This window comes from Aspergillus japonicus (genome assembly GCF_003184785.1).
Source record: "Aspergillus japonicus CBS 114.51 unplaced genomic scaffold BO86scaffold_37, whole genome shotgun sequence".
In the NCBI taxonomy this organism is placed as follows: Eukaryota; Fungi; Ascomycota; class Eurotiomycetes; order Eurotiales; family Aspergillaceae; genus Aspergillus; species Aspergillus japonicus.
The window spans coordinates 173704-192220 of NW_020291674.1; the positions used below are offsets into that span (position 1 = coordinate 173704).

Below are 18517 nucleotides of genomic sequence, written 5' to 3' on the forward strand. Positions count from 1 at the left end.
AAATATATAGTCACAAACGAAACTGATTCTGTGGATGTACAGGTTACTGCTCTTTCGCACCAAAATGAGACTCGGTCTAGTGAGAGACCCATGCCAATACAAAGTCAACTTCAAAACACGCCAGCTGCCTGATTTCACATATCAAGCCTTTTCTCCGGTACTAAAGAGTGCCCTTGCCTATCTTGCCATTTGATCACGGCGCGAAAGACTGAACCGCTTAGTATCTCCACGATCCGCTACCGCCAGGGCAACCAGGGGTGCCATAGTACCCCCCGACCGTCCATAGAATGGTGTCGGTCAGCCACCAGACTGGCGTAGCTACCATGAAAAGGCCGTAGGTAAGGCCGAGGAAAGCCCAAAGAAGACAAGAATCCGTCCTGTCGAGGACCGTGGACGGAATGTTCCTAATCAACAGGAACGTCAACCCTGATGACATCTTGAAGATAGCAAGCGCCCAATGGTGCGCATACCACTGGTCGACGCCGAAAAATCCCAGGAACATTGACAGCAGAATCGCCGTGCGTTCTTGCCGATAGCACTTGTTGTCCATCGGCCGCTCGGCAAACCCGCCCCAGCGCGCTTGCAGATGCTCATGGGCTTGGCCACACTCCTCCTGGAGCCGGGCCTCTCTCTCGCCATAGATGTACCGCAAGATAAAGTAAGTGACAAGACTACCGATCCCGAGCAGCAACAATGTAGAACAAATACATTCCACGACTTCGCAACGCCGGCTTTTCGGCTTCTTGAAAGCAGGGTCGAGCCGGCGGATTTCAGGAGCCTCTTCGTCATGGCGAAGACCCTTTTCGAGTTCGTGGTCCATTTTGTATGATTGTGAATGAACACGATTGGATGGTCACAGATTGCGAGAGGTCGAAAATGTGTCGATGAGCAAGCGGGGAGGCAGGTTGAGTTGTGTTGAAGATGTTGGTAACAAGGAAATGGGACTGGTTGTGGGCGGGGGAACTGCTGAATTTATATGGTCGATGCTGTTCCCCCTGTGTGTGGCTCCCCTTGTGTTCGTTCTTTGCTTTAATAAGTAGATCCCTCGACGACGCTCAAGACAGAAACATATGCTTATGAGAAGCTTCTGCTGTTCTTTGTACGCGCTCTATACAACCCCGTTCCTTTGTTTCGACCACCCTTTTTGTCTATGGTTCCTTGAACTATCTCTTTGTCGACTGAACCATTGTCCGCTCACTGGATTATACTCCACCCCTGAAAGAAACCATCGTTGCAATGATTGGTACTGGCTCGGCATCAGAACACAATAGCCTGGTCGTTCACTGCTTCTGGAGCTAACAACAAACCAATGCAGCCAGGGAACAGTCATATTCACTTCTCTTTCATTTAATGTACCATTCTAGAGCCATAAGATCCATACTTGTGTCGGCCATCATTGCCCTAATGTCTTCTCGAGTTTCAACAAAGATTCCGCCGTATCCTTGATACTCGCCTCCAAGGAATAGAACTCGATCCCCAGCCGCGTGCGCACCTTCTCATTCGACACCCCATACACCTGGGGAACCTCCCGCGCCGCCTTGCCCTGAGGGACCTTCACCGTATCGACGCCAGGCACCTTCGTTCTCAAGATCTCACACACCTGCGCATAATCAAAATTTCCGGCGACCACAAAGAACCGCTCGTTGGCCGCCCCCTCAACCTCAAACGCGCGCAGATGCGCCTCCGCCACATCCCGCACATTCACCCAGGCCGGGAATCCCGTAGGGGGGATCTCGCTCAGACTCCCGTTCATGAACCGATACACGTCCGCGGCGCTCTCGTTCAGACGATCCAGGTTCGTAACGTGGTGCTCCACCGGCCCGTAGATCATCGGGGGACAGATCGTCGACAGGGTAAAGTTGGGCTTCTCGTGCTCCACGAACTCCCACGCGGCTTTCTCGGCCAGCGCCTTCGAAGCGCAGTACGCCGTGGGTCCGTCAGCGGTCTTGGCCTGCTCGTACGTCTCCGGGTTCCAGTCGGCTTCGGTGTAGGTGTGTTCGGGCCAGTAGCCCTTGCGGAGGTTGACGATGGCGGCGAAGGAGGAGGTGAGCACGACGCGCTGCACCTGGGGTGCGTGGCGGTGGGCGGCGGAGAGGAGCTGGAGGGTGCCTTGGATGGCGGGTTGGAGGAGGTCGCGTTCTTGGTCTTGGACGCTGAACGCGAAGGGGGAGGCAGTGTGGATTATCTTTTCATTGCTCAGATATCAGCCTTTGGTCGTTCTTGACCAGATGTATGCGGTGAGCGGGTCTTAAGAGCCTGGGGGCTACTCACGCCTTGAACGCCCTTTACGGCTTCATCGAACGCCCCCGGCTGGGCGATATCCTTGACGATTGTGAAGGATAGCTTGTCGCCGTACTCTGCGAAGATCTCGCGCACTTTCTCGGCAGTTTGCTCGGAGCGGACTGTGCCACGTACACGGTAGCCCCGTTGGAGGAAGACCCGGAGAACGTGCGTGGCGACGAAGCCGGAGGCTCCGGTGATGAGAATTGTTTGATCTTCGATCTTCGACATAACGTTGACTTTACTTATGCTATGGATGGCCTTGTCTGTCAGAAAGGTGTCTCAAAGACTGTCGCAGCTGGGGCCAGACCACCTTAAGTACTCTTGAGGTCCTTGATTCTAGGGCCGCCTGTCCCTCTCCGGTCCCACCATACTAGGGCATCATATAGGTGTGGACTGATGTTAACGTAGGTGTCCTGATCTCATCCTCACCTCATGAAGCCGCTTGTCCCATTTCGAGGCGCGGGACGGGGCATTGGTGGGACGTTTCTCATCCGTTGCACCTGTTATGGCAATTGGGGACAATAATGTTTAGTGATATAGTATCCACCACGGGAACTCGGCACCATCCTTTCATCGAGAGGTAGGATCATTAGAAAGAGGGAGTGACGACACGGCCCACTAAAGTTGATAAGCTTCACCCGTGTAAGGTGATCCTTCACAGCTTCGGATAAGACGAATGTGCTCGACATTTGTCGCGGGGCACATCTGTATAGTGCAACGAAAAGTGCTGAAGTGATCCAGAAGGGGCCGCGCAAATCGGCCCGGGTTCTCGGGCTTGGCTGTAATCGCAGGACTCCGGAGGAAGAGATTCCGGGTTGTCTTCAAACCCGCGCGGATCAGGGTGCGGCTACTGTACTCTACAAGAGTATCTCTCAGTATCTTGATTTTTAGTCATTCATGAATTGTATACACCTTGAGAGAGAATATATTCTACCGGCAGATACCTCAATCTCTCCCGATACCAGCCTATTCAGGCAATCTGGGCCCTCGGCGCACGATAGTAACCTCGGCCGTACATGTACAGCGAGATCGAACTTGGCGTCAGAGTAGCTTATTGCGTAATAGAAGCGAGCTAGTGGAGGTCCCTTCGAATTACGGTATACAGTATCACTAATCTCTCCCAAACTCAAGCCGATCAAAGCTTCGCTGTTCACATGCCCTGTCTCCAGTTCCGGGCCATCTTATCTCCTTCCGAGTTCCGAGGCTTATCTTGCGCCGGTCGCTGTCCGACGTGACTGATCGGCATCATTCCCGCGAATGCCCTCCAACCATCCAGTAATAAGACCTTCTCTCTCCAGTTTCCCTCGATAATACCAGACACCCGTTGGAGACCTCAATCTCTCACTCCGCCTTCCTCACCTGCCTATCCTCCTCAACCCACCCTCCACACAACACTTCATCCCGAATCCAGCTCCCAAGCAAGCATGCACTCCCAGGCCCCAGCAACAACGACCCTCCCAGCGCAGCAGGAACCATTCTCTTCCACTGAAACTCCCACCCCCTCGCCGCCCAGGCACTCCGCAGTTCCAGCATTACCACAGTCATTACCGTCGAGTACCCGGCTACTTGATCCCAGAGTAAGAATCCACGCACTCCGTCACCCGGTGATTTGGCTTGCGGGCCGATGGCCAGTGGCGGGATGAAAATAGCGGTCGAGTGCAGTTCATTGCGGTAGGTGGGTTGGAACAAAGTCGGGAAGAGAACGGTGGTGATAGAGACGGCCACGATGGAGATGTGCATCAGTGTGCTGAAGAGGAAGGCGGGGATGGTGGCGGCTCGGATGGCGTGGATGTGTGCTTCGTTCTTTTTGGAGGTTGCGGGAGTGGTACTTGCTGGGGTGATGAGCTTTAGGAGAGGGCGCAGGGTGTAGAGTAATGCCAGCGTCAGCAGGGGATAGAGGTTCCAGGCGACAATGGCGAGTTGGTGGAAATCGCTGCTGTTGCTGATTGACCTGGCCACGGGAAGGGCCATGAGCGCGGCGGGGACAAGGTAGCTGAGGACAATGGCGGGGAAGAGGAAGCACTTCACCAGCGGTGCGAAGGATGAGATGGTGGAGTTGTGCTGGAGAGTGTTGAGATTGATTTGCGTGGGGAGGCTAACAGTGGGAGAAGTGGCGATGTAGTTCAAGGCCCATAGGAAGCCGGTCGAGCCTATGGTACAGCCTTGGAAGAGTAATAGCCAGAGAGTTGGTCTTTAACCCCAGGAGAATCGAGGTTAGCCTGGGCGATGACTATCTTTGCCGATAGAACAGAGATCTGCGTGATGCACATACTTCAAAAGACTCGGCCTTTCGCCTCGGACACCATTTACGTAGGCGATGACAATGCACGGCAACAGCTGTCCGAGGAAATAAAGACTAACTGCTGAGGCAGCAGGGTGAGAACCATCGACAGCCTCGTACCAGAAAGCAATCAACACCGAAAGAGTGCAATCAAGTGGGTAGCGAATGCCAGTAAAGGTTCTCCGCAGAGTGGCCTCGGTTCCGGCAAGAATGTAGGGCTTAGAGCCATCCAGCACCCGTAAGAGAAGCGCAGTGGAGCCGTCGAGCGCGGAACGGCCCCAGGTCCCTAGCATGCCCACCAGGCCCACTAGATATAGAAGCGACTCAGCTTGGACTTTTGCGGACATTTTGTTTCAGAGTAGAAAGACTTCACGGTTGAGAATAAGATGGGACGAAGGAATTGGGGCCTTATATAGTTGAGTCTTCTTTGTTGACAGCGGATGAAGATACGAGCTGATGTGAGAGTAGGCTGTGGATCATGACGTCACTCGAACCATTCACCCCGCCAGCTGATTTTAGCTGTATACGAGCTGCCTTTCGTCTGCTCAGTAAGTTCTCCTACGATAATGGTGACAATGATTTACAGGGGGTCCAACCGCTCTCGAAACAAGATTTCATTTCGTCTTGAAGCTTTGGCCTAAGTCAGACCTTAATATCGCAAGGGAGTTATATGAACTCGAGACCAGCGGGTAGCTCAATGCAAGCACTTGTCATTCATACAGCATCATAATTCCTAAAAGATGGAAGAATCCCTCTGGGCGACGTTTCTTGAATTCTTGGACGAAGAAAATTCCGAAGTTGACATTCAGGATATCATGAAAAATTACATATACATAGACGATCTCATTATACACATTGCCCGACCCTACCTCTACTGCTGTTTTTGCTGCTGCTCCTGCTGCTCCTGCTGCCCCTGCTGCTTCTTCCTTTCCTTGGCCTCTGCATCCGCTTGCTTCCACGATCCAGCATAATGATGGCTCACCAACGCCGGACTCTGATCCGTGGGGAACCCATTCTGCGCCGCTGCAAACGCATTGCCAGGCATGATCAGCAAATCCCCCACCAGTTTCGGGGATTTGATGTCGTGGAAATCCCGATCATCGACCACCCTGCCCAGTAACCCCTGCAACCCGTCCAACAGCGCAATGGTCATGATCTTCGGGCCCGTGACATTCACCACGTCGACGGGCAACATTTCCAGCGTCAACTGGTCCACGCCCACCCCATTCAAGGCTGCGATCTCCTTCAGCTTAGCGACGACCGCGTCCACCACCGCTGCCAGATTGCGGGAGGCCGGCCGCGCCGCGAACACCCAGTTGCAGAACTGCGACGCCACCTCGGTGCCTTCGCCGCGCCACCCAAAGTCGAACTCTAGCCCCACGATCATGTCGATATTGGAGGCGTGGTACTCCGGGGGCACCCAGGCTGCGACCTCCGTGTCGCAGGTGACGTCGAGGTCGCTCCAGATGCCACCTTCCGCCAACACGATCAGGTAGCGGAGGAGGTCGGCGCGGAGGATGGGGATGGGGAGCTTCTCGTAGACCTCGACAATGTCCGGGCGGGTGGCGCCGTAGCGGGTGCGCACAAAGGTGAGGGCGGAGCCGTCGGTGAGGAGCTCATGGCGGAAGGCGGGGTTCTTTAGGAGCCAGCTGTTGATCCAGCTGGTTTGGTCGGCACTGAGCTCGGGGGTCTTGGAGGAGTGCCAGACTTTGTCGGTTATGCCGGCGATGGCGGTGTTGACAGTGTCAGGGTTGGAGTTGGGAAGGGTGGTGGGAAGAGTGGTGGGAAGAGTAGTAGCAAGAGTAGTAGGTTCTGTTTGGAGGTTGTTGCTGTTGTTGCTGTTGTTGGCGCCACTTGCTGGTGGCGCATGATCTTCAGATAACCCTAACAAGGCATCCGGTTTGCTGTGACCGAATGGTTGGGGTATTACATCCCAATTCTGAGATACAAGAAATACCAACAAAAGAAAAGGCACTGTGAGCAAAATAAAACGCATATATCGAGAAGAAATCATGTTGACCAGCAACAGGTGAGTACCAGGAGGAGATTAAAAGTGAGCGAACATTTGGCAGAGTTACGTGGGGACGGAGGGAGCAGCGTGGGTATGATGTGATATTTAAGAGAGAGACATGGAAACAAGTCAGGGTCTAGTCGGGTTGCCTACGGGGCTTACTTAGCACGTGGGTGCTGCTTTAATTAGCGTAGGCGCCAAGCCGTGACAGCTTTAGCCAATATGAGTTTAAGCTTACCAGAACATGTCTCACTGGCGGCAAATAATCTCGGGTTGGTGAAAGACACTCGCCCTCGCTTACAGGAACCCTGGCAAAGACTAGAGATGGCACTAACTTGGCACTAACTTTGAACACCAATGATACAAGCCTCTTGTTCAGGCCCGCTTTGACTCCAAGATTAATCCAATTTACGGAAGATCCAACTCCCCATCCGCCGCGCTGTAGGTAACGAATAACACCATCGCCCTAGTAGGCGCCCGCGCTAAATCTCCTGCCTTTATTGCTGCGGATGTTCCGCTAGAGAATGACACCCTTGTCCGACACAAGGCTACGAGCACAACGAACATGTGTCTAGGCAAGGATTCCCATCCTTATCACACGGTGATGTTGATGTTGCCAAGGTACAAGAGCGAGGCCCCCTCACTGCGCTCGGGGGCCGATTCTTATGCTTTATGCTGTACCAGCCTCGTTTGAAATAGGAGGCTAAATTACTGGCGTTCGCTGCCATTTTCGAGTTTTGGTTTGCATGTTCTCTGCTTGCCCTTCCTCCATTACAGAAGTATTCTGATTCATTCGAATACAATGTCGCCAGCATTCAGGCTCGATTCCATATGGCCCTTCTTCTTCCTCGTGCTCTGTCTCCAAGACACCCACGCTCAGACGACAGTTAACATCTCGATCGAGACCAACCCACACTTCATCGGGTGGTATCTAGGCCCAACAGGCAGTGAGTGCTCATTCCATTTGCCGAGCTAGTCAAAGGTTCCCGTACTCAAAACCACCCGCCCATGCACAGCGCAAGCATTAACTGATCCCAACACCTGGACAACATCCGGCACTTACGCCGCAGGATGCTCAGGGAGCGCCTGTTCCTTTGCAACACTATGCACAGCCAACACCCTTTTCTACAATAACAATGAGAGTCTCGTCTGGTAAGGTCTACCCGCAAAGCAACCCACTTCTCCCACTCTATGCCTGCTTCTAATGCTCCTCGTGGTGACCAGCACATCTGCCCGGTGTTATACGATGACCATTTACGAAACCTCCCCCTACGGCGGTCCCAGCGCCAGTAACCTGTTCTGCGCCCAAGCCTGGAACGCCAATACTGTCTACCGCGAATTGCCCGCCGCCAGCACAACGTCAAGTGGGCAATCCCGTGCCCCGACTTTTGAGGATCACCAGCGTGACTGATAGCGATAAAACTGACTAGGCTCCAAAAGCAGCCTTACCACCGCGCCTATTACCTCCTCTCCGACCGTAACTTTGATAAGAGAAACATCTTCCGCCACGACCGCGTCCACGACCCGAACAACAAGCGAGACTCTTATATCCTCCTCAGGTGGTAGTTCATCCAAAGCGTGGATCGCGGGTCCGGTCGTGGGGGCGGTCGTGGGGGTGGCCATCATTGTCGGCGGAGCGATCTTCTTCCTCTCTCGCAGGCAGAGACGGACTTTCCACCCCCAGGCGCAATATGATACTGGCTCGGGGTACCCTTACGGGGTCCACGGGAGCTTTGTCCAGCAGCAGCAGCAGCAGCCACAGGAGAGGCATGAATTGTATCAGGAGCATTTTGCGCCCAAGGGGCCTGCGACGGTGTATGAATTGCATTAGGTCATCTTTGTGTCTGAATGGAGAGGGTGGCTTTGACTTGGAAGAGATAAATAGTATCCCCCGCAAGGTATCGCCTAACAACTCTCACTTTCAATGTCTTTCCACAGCATGCTCCTTCCGATATGGAGAGGGAAAGCATGAGGAAGCCCGAAAATATTGAGCTTCTTCGTTGCACTACTGGATATCCCGGACAAGGATGATCAAGTGACTTGTTGGTTGGGGAAGCGCTACGAACACAAACTCGACATAGGCCTCGTTGCTCTAGGAGCTTCTCTTTTCAAGGCAACAAGGGAAAATTTTAACATTGAGATAACTCTGCTCAATCTTTCCGTCTGACGGTGTCGTACTTTGTACTAGGTCAGGCATTTTCATATTATACGTTCAATAGCCCAGTAGCCACTGCAGCGTGAGGAAATGCGCTGATAAGGCTGTGGTATAGGCTCATCAACCTACTCCTCAACTTGCTCATTGAGCTGCTCAATACTGTCATGGTCTTTCTGTGCGGATAGAAAGAGACTATCCCCTAGAGAAGCGCATGTCCTTATTATCTTCTTCATTTCCCGCTCATTCTCAGCCCATAGAGCCTTCGTTTTTCAAGGGTAGACAAGAGCAAGGATTCAAGATCTACTGGAACGACTCAAGAAATATTCCATCTGTCATCGAAAGAAACAAAATGTTGATTAGATGGCTCCGAGAGTTTGACGGTTCCGTGGTTGAATATGTTGAACTAACTAAGTATAAGTCCAAAATAACATGATGGTTTGCTGTCCCAGCGGTTCGCTGTCCGATTACGATGCCTTATGACCTAGGTGATGATGTAAGCCCCTTTGGCCAACATAGCAATCAAGAAGTCCCAAAGCCCGCCCACTGCATGAAGTAGAACAATATTCTTTTCAGCTCATATCGAACTTTCACCGATGCGACGAATCTCGCAGCGTTCATGAAATGTCTGCAAAGATTCTTTTTCGCCGAGTGGCGCTTCCGACTCTCGCGCGACGCGCCCCTGCGTCCGTGTCGCAACGGCCGCTCACTACACAGCAAAAGGCGATTGTCAAGTCGACCATCCCCGCACTCCAGGAGCATGGCGTGACGATCACCACCCTCTTCTACAAGCGTCTGCTTGAGGCGCATCCCGAACTGAAAAACATCTTCAACACCGCGCACCAAGCAACGGGAGAGCAGCCTGCAGCCCTGGCGCATGCTGTGTGGGCGTACGCATCCAACATCGACCAGCCCGAGGCCCTAAGCACGGCCGTGTCTCGCATTGGACACAAACATGCCAGTTTGGGCGTCATGCCCGACCATTATCCGGTTGTCGGTGAGCATCTTCTCGTCGCAATCAAGGATGTCCTGGGACCGGCCGTCGACGAGGAAGTACTTGCCGCGTGGGCCGCAGCCTACCAGGAGCTGGCCGACATTTTCGTCAATTTTGAGGATAGCCTCTACAAACAACATCTCCGGACACCCGGCGGCTGGGTGGGATGGCGGAAATTCTTCGTCTCTGAGAAGACCTCCGAGGGCGAGGAGATCGTTTCCTTCTACCTCCGCCCCGTCGACCGGGGCGCTCTGCCCGAATACCACCCCGGCCAGTTTGTGAGCGTACGATGCTATGTGCCCGAGCTGGGCTCCTATCAGCCGCGGCAGTATAGCCTGTCGGACATCCCGAACGGGCAGCACTTCCGGATCTCCGTCAAGCGGGAGATGGCGAAGGATTCGAGACCAGCCGGTCGGATCTCGAACGTTCTGCACGAGGCACTGCCCGTTGGCGCGGAGCTGGACGTGAGCATGCCGTCGGGGGACTTCGTGCTCGACATCAACGCCACCACCCCCGCCGTCCTGATCAGCGGTGGCGTGGGCCTGACGCCCATGATGTCGATGCTGAAAAGCATTGTCGGCCAGCAGGGTCCGTCTCGGCGGGTGGTGTTCATCCATGCGGCCCGGAACGGGCGCGTCCACGCCATGAAGACCGATCTGAACCAGATCGTTGCGGAGAATCCGATGGTGAGCCGCATAGTCTTCTATGAAGATGCCGCGGAAGGTGATACCCGGGGTGTGGATTACGATCATACTGGGCGCGTGGATTTGGCTCAGATCCAAGATGAGGCTGTTCTGCCTGACGCAGATTACTACATCTGTGGGCCGCAACCGTTCATGAAAGCCCAGAGCAAGTGCTTGGAGGCTTTGGGTGTGCTACCGGACCGCATCCACATGGAGGTTTTCGGCTCTCCGCGTGACTGAGCGACAAATCAGAAGCCTGTTGTATTAGGGTGCTAGGTCACTCATGTACTTGAGCTCTGTATTCTTAGTGAAAATGGAGAGCGGAGAGGAAGATGTGTATTGAATTTCTTGTCTCACAGACATGCAGTTCCAGATAACGCTGAGCCAATGTGTAGAATCAGATGCGCCGCCAGTAGTAGAAATATGGAAATCCTCCAAAGGTGGACATGAGTCGACCCCTCTGATTAGTAGTCATAGTAATACAAAGCAAGCCATGCAGCTAATTATAGGGTTGTTATTTTACTGGTTGGGCTGGTGGGTGTAGTAAACAGTTTGGCATCATGCTTTGAGGTAAGCTAGGCAACGCGGCTAGGCGGCATTGATTCGACCAAAACAGAACCTGATGAGGATTCCCCGCAACAATACGCACACTTTCCAAACAGCGACGATATTGCTCTGCGATGATCAAAGAGAATTCGAGGTGGACAATTGGCTTACTGCTAAATACTCTTAAGAGTAGGATATACATAAGATTGCCAGCGATTCTATGACGTCATTGAACCCTCTAGCACCCAGGAAGGCGTGCTTCATACCACCGCTTATCGCTTGTCTCCAGAGTCAAGCTAGTCTGCGGGCGAGGAGAATCAATCAGATGTATAGATCAACACTCGTATGAAGGACAGTTATAGACCTTTTTCTGATACAGACAAGAAGTTCCAATATTGGCTTCCTCAAGCTTGACAATTGGCGCGTAATATTAGCCAGTTGAAATGAGGAAGGCACTAAAGAGAGAGCTAAATAGCAAAGGCATCCTCGGGGGCAGAGAAGAGATAGGTTGTATCAATGGTGTCAACAGAACCAACGATTAACGATGAGGAGGTTAAATACTGGTTGTTGCGGTGGCAAAAATATTCTCATATTACCATTAGATGAAGATATGATAAGTAGTAGGACATTAGCCAGGATGAAGATACGCCGCGCAACGAAAGGAATGAGGAAGTTTTCACAAACTGTGGTAGTGCATACTTTGTCTACTAAGTACATGAACTGTCAGTATCGAGACTTATTGAGAAAGAGCAACAGGCTATATAAAATGATCTATTGTCTACCTACCCGCCGAGTCAGTCCTCCCTTGGAACATGTGCAAGCGCTGGTATAAAGTAAAATGGAGGCACCTGAGATGGAAGTTTAGTTATTAGTTTTTGTTTTGAGATTCCACGGCTAGTGCAGAGTAACAAGGGGCTCTAATATCCTCTCGTTATCGATGATGCAGCTATAGGTTGTCTCAATGTATGGTGAGGGATTACACCTAGAATACAACGATCTTACCGCGTACTGTAAGCATGAGCCTTGAAGTATGGAATTGAGGGATTGGAATTAGTAAAAAAGGGGGTGATAAGAACAAGTATACGTTTTCGATGATATATCAAAATAGCATAACAGTGATAACAGGATATTGCAGTAGTTATCTTATATTATGCCCCATTGTATGCAGACGATCATTGATGGAAATGGTTGGTAGTTACAGGCTAGGAGTAGAACAACTCTGAACAGAAAGCGGTGATTCTGGCGGGCTGCGGAAAGGGGGCAGAAAATACTTTTCCAAAAAAAAAAGGGAGAAAAAAAAATAAATAAATAAAACAGACGACCGTGTTCTGAGCTGAAGCCCAAGCTCCTATCAACGAAAAGGTCCTGCCTCAGGCAGTAAACAGTGGATCTTGGAGTCAAATTTCAGCGGCTTGGCCAAAAGGAAGTGCGTGACTATAATTCAAAGCCGGGCTGTTCAGCCACAAACATCCACCATGCGAGATCAAATGGCTTTCCCAACCCTCCCGGCAGAGCTCATCCGCCACATCATCTTCCAGTCTACCCCGCCCAAACAATGGGGCAAGTACTGGCCCTCCACGCGGGCCGTGGACGAGGTCAAGGACTTTCTCGCGCTGAGGCTAGTGTGCAGTATGTATCCCCACCCGGTGTTAACCAGCGACCTGGATACTCATTACGGTAGAGGACTTCAACCACATCATTCTGGATTACTTCCTCGACCCGCGGGTTTTGACCACGGACTTTGACTCTGCGTGTCTGCAGCGGAGTGACCCGCCCACCCCGCAAGCGATCCGCTTCTGCCGGCGACTGTTGAGTCGGCATTTGGAGCGGAGTCGGGCGGGGGGGCAGATTAATGAAGTGTCGAGGAAGTTTGCTCAGCAGGTAACTGGGGTTGTAGATGCGGCTGTTGATGCATTACGGGACGGTGAGGAGGATGGTGAGGAGGTTCAGAGGCTGCGAAAGACGTACACGGAAGGCATGGCGGCCGCTGTGGTAGCGTTCGGGGGTCTGACTAAGGCAATGTTTCAGGGGTTAGCTGGCACAAAGCCGGAGAGGGAGGGTGCGGAGAATGATCCGGATGACGATGGGTCGGAGAACGAGGGAGAAGAAGAAGATGATGATACGGAGTGGGCGTGGAGCGATCCATTGACCATGGCGTTGACTGCGGCGGGGATCCTGTGTCGAGTCGACGACATGAAGACTCTAATTGCCAAGGGTGCGAGGCCCTGCTTCGAAGAAGATGCAGGATGGATTGGCTTGCCCATTCACGGCGCTACGATCGGCGGCGACGTCGATGCCATTGACCTTCTTTCCGAGCACATTCGGAGAGAGAGCGTACTCGACGACGATGAGGTCATGGAGGACTGCCTGCACACGGGGAACACGGCGCTGCATTACGCCGCACAGTATGGTCACTGCGGAGCCGTGCAGTGGTGCTTGAAGGAGGGATTCAAGCCGGATGACAGGAACAAGAACGATCAGACGCCGCTCTTCCTTGCTGCGAGTAGCGGTCATGCCGATGTCGTTCACCAGTTGTTAGACCTGGACTTCGATCGGGCGGAGAAGGCGCTGGAGCCGAAGCCTGAAAGGTCTGCAGATGAAGGGTCTGCTGCTGCTGATGATGATGATGATGATGATGATGATGATGATGATTGGTTTGCGACGCAGCTCGCTATAGTTGACGTCGAAGCGGATGATTACCGCGGAAGAACCCCAATGCTGATGGCCGTACAGCGAGGGTACCTGGACGTCGTTCAAGAGCTGATGGGGAGAGGGGCTTTGCTGATCAACCGACGGAACCCTGAGGAATACAGGATGACCTACCTAGCGACAGCAGCCTCAAGGGGCCACGAAGCGGTTTTTCTTCGCCTCCTTTCGCACCCGGACATCAAGACAGGCGTCATAGACAGCAGCGGCCATGGGATTCTAAAACATGCAGCTGTCGGCGGCAATGAGAATATCCTGCGGAAGGTCTTGTCATGGCCCGATGTGGACATCAACCGGCGCGGCGAGGACGACTCGACCCCAATCATGTGGGCTGCGCTACACGGGCACGAGTCCCTCGTCCAGCTCCTGATAGAGAATGGCGCAGCCGTAGATCTCGTCACCCACCAACTACATCTCCTGCTGATGCGATACTTCGGCGTCCACGGCGACACCGGCACCGACGAAATCGACAACCGACTGATGGGAGCAATTACGGGCCAGGTCGCAGTGCTGGTAGGCGCGTCGGCGCTCGACGCCGCGGCACACAACGGCCACGAAGGCACCTTTCGATTGTTGATGTCGCAGCCGGGAGTCCAGCTCGAGCGGCCGGACTTGGATGGCCGGACACCGTTGGCCAATGCAGCTCTCACAGGGAATACGGGCATTGTTCGAATGCTGCTGGCGCAGGGCAATGGGATCAATCCTGAAGCGCCTGATCAATACGGCCATACACCCTTGATGCTTGCAGCGCGGGCCGGCGATGAGGAGGTCGTCAAGATTCTCCTACAGGACCCTCGCGTGGATAGCAGCCGCAGGGATAAAAAGGGGCATTCCGCTCTGGCCCTTGCGGCGATACAGGGCTCCGAGGATCATGGAAGTGTGGTGAAGGTCTTGTTGAAAGCGGTTCGATCGAGGCAGGAGGTTGAAGAGGCCCTGGCAGCGACGGAGAAAGATAACATGCGTGCGCTCCTGAGTTCATACTTGCAGATGAAGTCTTAAGAAGGTCATCCAACGACAGAGTTTAGATCAAGTGTCAAGCGGTCTTGCACTACATCTACTGAGCGAGCTGATAACATTCGTATAGTATTCTACTTATCATGAATATGTACACGCTAAATGTAAAACCGGCCGGGGCGGTGAGCTGCGCTGATCAACCATCGGCAGCAAGGGACTCCAACTGGCACTGTATTGATAGTACGGTATAAGCAGTCCAATACACCTGACCGCCGTGCAGTAGCCAAAGTGGCACAGGTGATTTATCGTCTGCTGAAGCATGATCGAAAGCAATCCCTATGTACAATACATAACACTTGTTGCTATACAAACCACACCACCCACTACAGATCTATGCACATCCCGTCAACAGCCTGCAACCCAGCCACCCCACCCCACAACCTTGCAAAGACCATCCCCCATCTGGACGATTACAGCTGATCAATAATACTCAGGCAGATCCCCAAAGCTAGGGATCGTATCGCCGCACTTGAACTTCGGACTGTACGCCTTTGCGGGCATGTACCCATTCTTCCAGGCGGTGCGGTAACTCCACTGGGCCGCCGACTCGGTCGCCCACGTCCAGTAGAACCAGCCCATGGCGGTCTCGAAGGCAGACATCTGCGCCTCCGCGTACGTCTGCAGGAAAGTCTTGTACCCGTCGGAATATCCCACGGGGGAGGTGTTGGCCAGGGTGCAGGAGCAGGTGCCCTCGGAGGCGGTGGGGCAATACATCGTGTCGCCGGTGGAAGCGAGGGTGCCCTCCCACCGGTTGCCGTTGCCGACGTTGTTGACGTACTGCGCGCAGTCGGTGTCGGCCTGGGACCATTCGCCGCAGATGGTCGGGCCCCATCTATTTTCCATCGGAAGATTAGTTTCAGTTCCATATCTCCAGGAAGGCTAGGAGGGGTAAAGGGCAGAGAGGGACGTACCCTGTACTCGTAACATTAATTGCCTGAATCATACTGTACCAGCTCTCGCAGATCAGCTCCACGCGCCGCGTGTGATTCAGCACGATTTCCCCCGTATTGAAGACGGTGTACTGATGCGTATCGAGCATCATATTGTCGGGCCGCGTCTTGAGCATACTATCCCACTTGGCCAGATTCAAGAATCCGTCGTGTACCGTCACCCAGGCCTTGATCCCGTTCTTCTGGACGAGCTCCGTCGCCTGCGTTGTCCAGTTCAGCACATCCGCCACGGGCAGCGACAGCATGAGCGGCTCGTTGGCCAGCCCGTAGATCGTGACGACGTTCTTGTACCGGTCCTGCGCGAAGAACTGCGACAGCTGGTCGTGCATGTCGAGCGACCGCTGGCGGTTCAGGGCGCCGTCCGTGCCGTTTAACCACCCGATCTTGCCCTGATGGCCGCTGTGGTTCCACCCGTTCTGGCTGCCGGGGATCCCGTGCGGGTCGAGATTCACCCGCAGTCCGTACTTGCGACAGTACTCGATGGCGCGCAGTAGATACCGCCAGGCGATCTTGGGGACGTAGGGGTCGCCGTCGTAGGTGCGCACCGCCCAGTAGGAGAACTGCATGCGGACGTGGTCCAGTCCCGCGTCGCGGATGTCGATGAAGTCCTGCTCGGTGATGAAGGTGGCGTAGTGTTTTTCGATGGTCGTGTTGGCGTCGCTGCCGAGGCGCTCGCAGAGGGTCCACTCGTCGATGATGCCTTCGCTCGAGGAGTAGGGTTGGAAGAGCGAGGGAACGATGAAGGGCTCGATGGAGAGCCAACCACCCAAATTGACTCCGCGGATGGGCTGCGAGCCGTAGGGGAATGACTCGTTCAGGGGTGGGACGTTCTCGTTCGCTTGGGCGGAATCATCCCAAGTCGAATTCAGCCCCATGATCGACAATCCTCCCACGGTCGCGTTGGTGAAAGTGACGTTAAAGCCCTCTGTATCGTACCAGGTGAACGGATCGAGGTATGTTCCTCGAGCGTATGCCTATCACACACAAGTCAGCATCAGAGTCGCGAGCCTCCCTGTCACAGCACCTACCGGAATACTGTCACGACTGATCCCATCGAGGTTGGAATTCGCGGGCTTATCGTCGTCCGAACTGGCGGAACTCCCACCATTCTCCGCCCTCCGCGCCATGATAATCCCCACGGGGATAGCAATCGCCGCCAACACCAACAGCACCACAAAGAAGATGAGCGTGCCTCTCCACTTCTTCCAGAACGGCAAATCCGCCACACTCCCCCGACCCGTCGACCGAGACCCCCGACTCCGCTCATCCCAGTCCCCTTCCTTTCTGAGCATACCATCCGTAGCCTCCGCGCCGTCCCCTTCCGCTCCATTTCCACCAAAGCCACCCCCGCGGTGCCGCACCTCCGCCACGCCCTGCTCCAACTGCGCTCCCGACGCAACCCTACTTTGCGCCCCGCCCCTAGGCGCATCCAACGCAATAGGCGCCAGCATAATCGGCTGCTCATCGATAACAGGACGCTTCCGCTGCCTCTGCCCGTACCCCTGCTCCGCTCCTTCATCGCGCCCGTCGCGCGACCCTTCACCCAGATGACTCAAGCAATCCTCATCCCCGACCGTGGACCCCAAGAGCTTCGCCAACGCATCCCCACTGAGCAACTCCTGCGCCGCGCTGTCCCGGTTCGCATCCCCATGTCTGCCAAACGCAGCCGCGAGCCGCTCCCGCCGTCGCTGACGCCGGGTCTCCCGGTCCGGGCGCAGTCCGCCCGGCGGGGAAGAGTCACGTTTCCAGAACGCCAGCGACGAGGACGGGACTCGTTCCCTCGGCTGGGAGGGAATGCGCTGGGCACCCACACCCCCGCCGATCGCATCGTCCCGCGCATCATCCGCGTGATGGGCCATGGCCGCCGCCCGCTCGGACTCCGTGAAGGTCATCATGCCCGACAGACCGCGCGAGCCGGCCTCGGCCTCGAATTGGTCTGCGGCGGGGACGTGCGGACGAAGCGGGATCCAGTTCGGGTTTGTCCCTTGGGGGAATTGATGCTGTTCATACTCGTAAGTTGATTCGGACAGGGGACGGTCTGCATTGGCGAGGGGGTCGTATTCGTGGGGGTCATGGTCGTGGGCATAGGTGTCATATTCATGGGGACTGTAGTCGTAACGTTGGGGGGGGTAGCGCTGTGTCTCCGAATGGACATCAGAGGGAAGGCTGGGGCTCAGGCTGGAGACGTAGCTGTCTTCTCCCCGGTAGCCTAGGCGCGGGGGCGGGGAGAGGGTGTAGTAGCTCGGGGTGGTGGAGTCGGGGGCCTCCGGCAGCTCTCGGCTGGGGGGGCTGCTGGACCGGCGGGATAGGCGATCCCGACTGCCCGAGTGGAGAGACATCCGTGGCGAGCACGGACCTTTTTATCTTTTTGGGTTTGTCCCACTGCGAAGGACCACTTTAATGAAAAGCCAAGGGAATGCTGGGGGTGACTGTCGGGTGTGGCGGCGGATGGGGATGGAATGTGGGCTGACGGGTGGGAATGCCCCGGCAATTGGGGGGAGGGGGAGTAGAGTTGATAGGTCCGGATTATCCGGATGATTGTAGGAGGATAGATTGGTGGCAGTGGAATGGGGATTTGTGGAAGAAGGAGTGCCCTGTCAGCCCCAACGATTGGGATATTATGGATGGTTGGGAGGTACCACGGGTCACGGCTGACAATTGTGGAGGTCAGGAATGCCTCAGTATCGTTGGTGACACAACAAGGAAATACTAAAAAGATACAAAAGCTACTCCGTGGTCAAGGCAGTTTAGTTTGAGGTAAGCATCAGCCATGGACAGGACTGGACGGGATCGCCAGGAACCGCACGGTGATTGTGAGGAAAGAAAGTTGGAGGCGTCTGGCCATCAACACAACCACCCAAAAAAAAAAAACAACACATCGACCAAAACAAACCGGC

General features: G+C 54.4%; 8 protein-coding genes across 8 annotated transcripts; 3 read left to right on the plus strand and 5 right to left on the minus strand.

Annotated features, from left to right (window-relative positions):
• Positions 1 to 157: 157 nt before the first annotated feature.
• BO86DRAFT_433854 (uncharacterized protein) lies at positions 158 to 989 on the minus strand. Its single transcript, XM_025675872.1, has one exon. The coding sequence runs from the start codon at positions 818 to 820 to the stop codon at positions 218 to 220; it is 603 nt and encodes a 200-aa protein (XP_025526055.1). The 5' UTR covers positions 821 to 989; the 3' UTR covers positions 158 to 217.
• Positions 990 to 1316: 327 nt separating this feature from the next.
• BO86DRAFT_449268 (SDR family oxidoreductase) lies at positions 1317 to 2547 on the minus strand. Its single transcript, XM_025676695.1, has 2 exons — positions 2272 to 2547; positions 1317 to 2185 (listed from the first exon to the last, which is right to left on the minus strand). The coding sequence occupies exons 1-2, from the start codon at positions 2509 to 2511 to the stop codon at positions 1394 to 1396; spliced, it is 1032 nt and encodes a 343-aa protein (XP_025526056.1). The 5' UTR covers positions 2512 to 2547; the 3' UTR covers positions 1317 to 1393.
• Positions 2548 to 3360: 813 nt separating this feature from the next.
• On the minus strand, positions 3361 to 4962 carry BO86DRAFT_342069 (uncharacterized protein). The gene is made up of 2 exons (XM_025669097.1): positions 4552 to 4962; positions 3361 to 4305 (listed from the first exon to the last, which is right to left on the minus strand). The coding sequence occupies exons 1-2, from the start codon at positions 4909 to 4911 to the stop codon at positions 3625 to 3627; spliced, it is 1041 nt and encodes a 346-aa protein (XP_025526057.1). The 5' UTR covers positions 4912 to 4962; the 3' UTR covers positions 3361 to 3624.
• A 359-nt stretch (positions 4963 to 5321) lies between these two features.
• Positions 5322 to 6678, minus strand: BO86DRAFT_390531 (uncharacterized protein). Its single transcript, XM_025672414.1, has one exon. It carries the CDS (start codon positions 6576 to 6578, stop codon positions 5436 to 5438), a length of 1143 nt encoding a protein of 380 aa, XP_025526058.1. The 5' UTR covers positions 6579 to 6678; the 3' UTR covers positions 5322 to 5435.
• A 760-nt stretch (positions 6679 to 7438) lies between these two features.
• BO86DRAFT_390533 (uncharacterized protein) lies at positions 7439 to 8777 on the plus strand. The gene is made up of 3 exons (XM_025672415.1): positions 7439 to 7727; positions 7800 to 7939; positions 8006 to 8777. Exons 2-3 carry the CDS (start codon positions 7822 to 7824, stop codon positions 8404 to 8406), a joined length of 519 nt encoding a protein of 172 aa, XP_025526059.1. The 5' UTR covers positions 7439 to 7727; positions 7800 to 7821; the 3' UTR covers positions 8407 to 8777.
• Positions 8778 to 9199: 422 nt separating this feature from the next.
• Positions 9200 to 10644, plus strand: BO86DRAFT_457379 (NO-inducible flavohemoprotein; the record flags this gene model as incomplete). Its single annotated transcript, XM_025677220.1, has 2 exons — positions 9200 to 9223; positions 9304 to 10644. The coding sequence occupies 2 exons, from the start codon at positions 9200 to 9202 to the stop codon at positions 10642 to 10644; spliced, it is 1365 nt and encodes a 454-aa protein (XP_025526060.1).
• Positions 10645 to 12278: 1634 nt separating this feature from the next.
• Positions 12279 to 14052, plus strand: BO86DRAFT_342078 (ankyrin repeat domain-containing protein; the record flags this gene model as incomplete). The annotated part of the gene is made up of 2 exons (XM_025669098.1): positions 12279 to 12579; positions 12632 to 14052. Coding segments are annotated over exons 1-2 (1575 nt in total), but the record flags the coding sequence as incomplete, so codon positions are not given.
• A 1038-nt stretch (positions 14053 to 15090) lies between these two features.
• exg2 (putative exo-beta-1,3-glucanase) lies at positions 15091 to 17479 on the minus strand (the record flags this gene model as incomplete). The annotated part of the gene is made up of 3 exons (XM_025668150.1): positions 15091 to 15502; positions 15582 to 16594; positions 16649 to 17479. 3 exons carry the CDS (start codon positions 17477 to 17479, stop codon positions 15091 to 15093), a joined length of 2256 nt encoding a protein of 751 aa, XP_025526062.1.
• Between the last annotated feature and the right edge of the window lie 1038 nt (positions 17480 to 18517).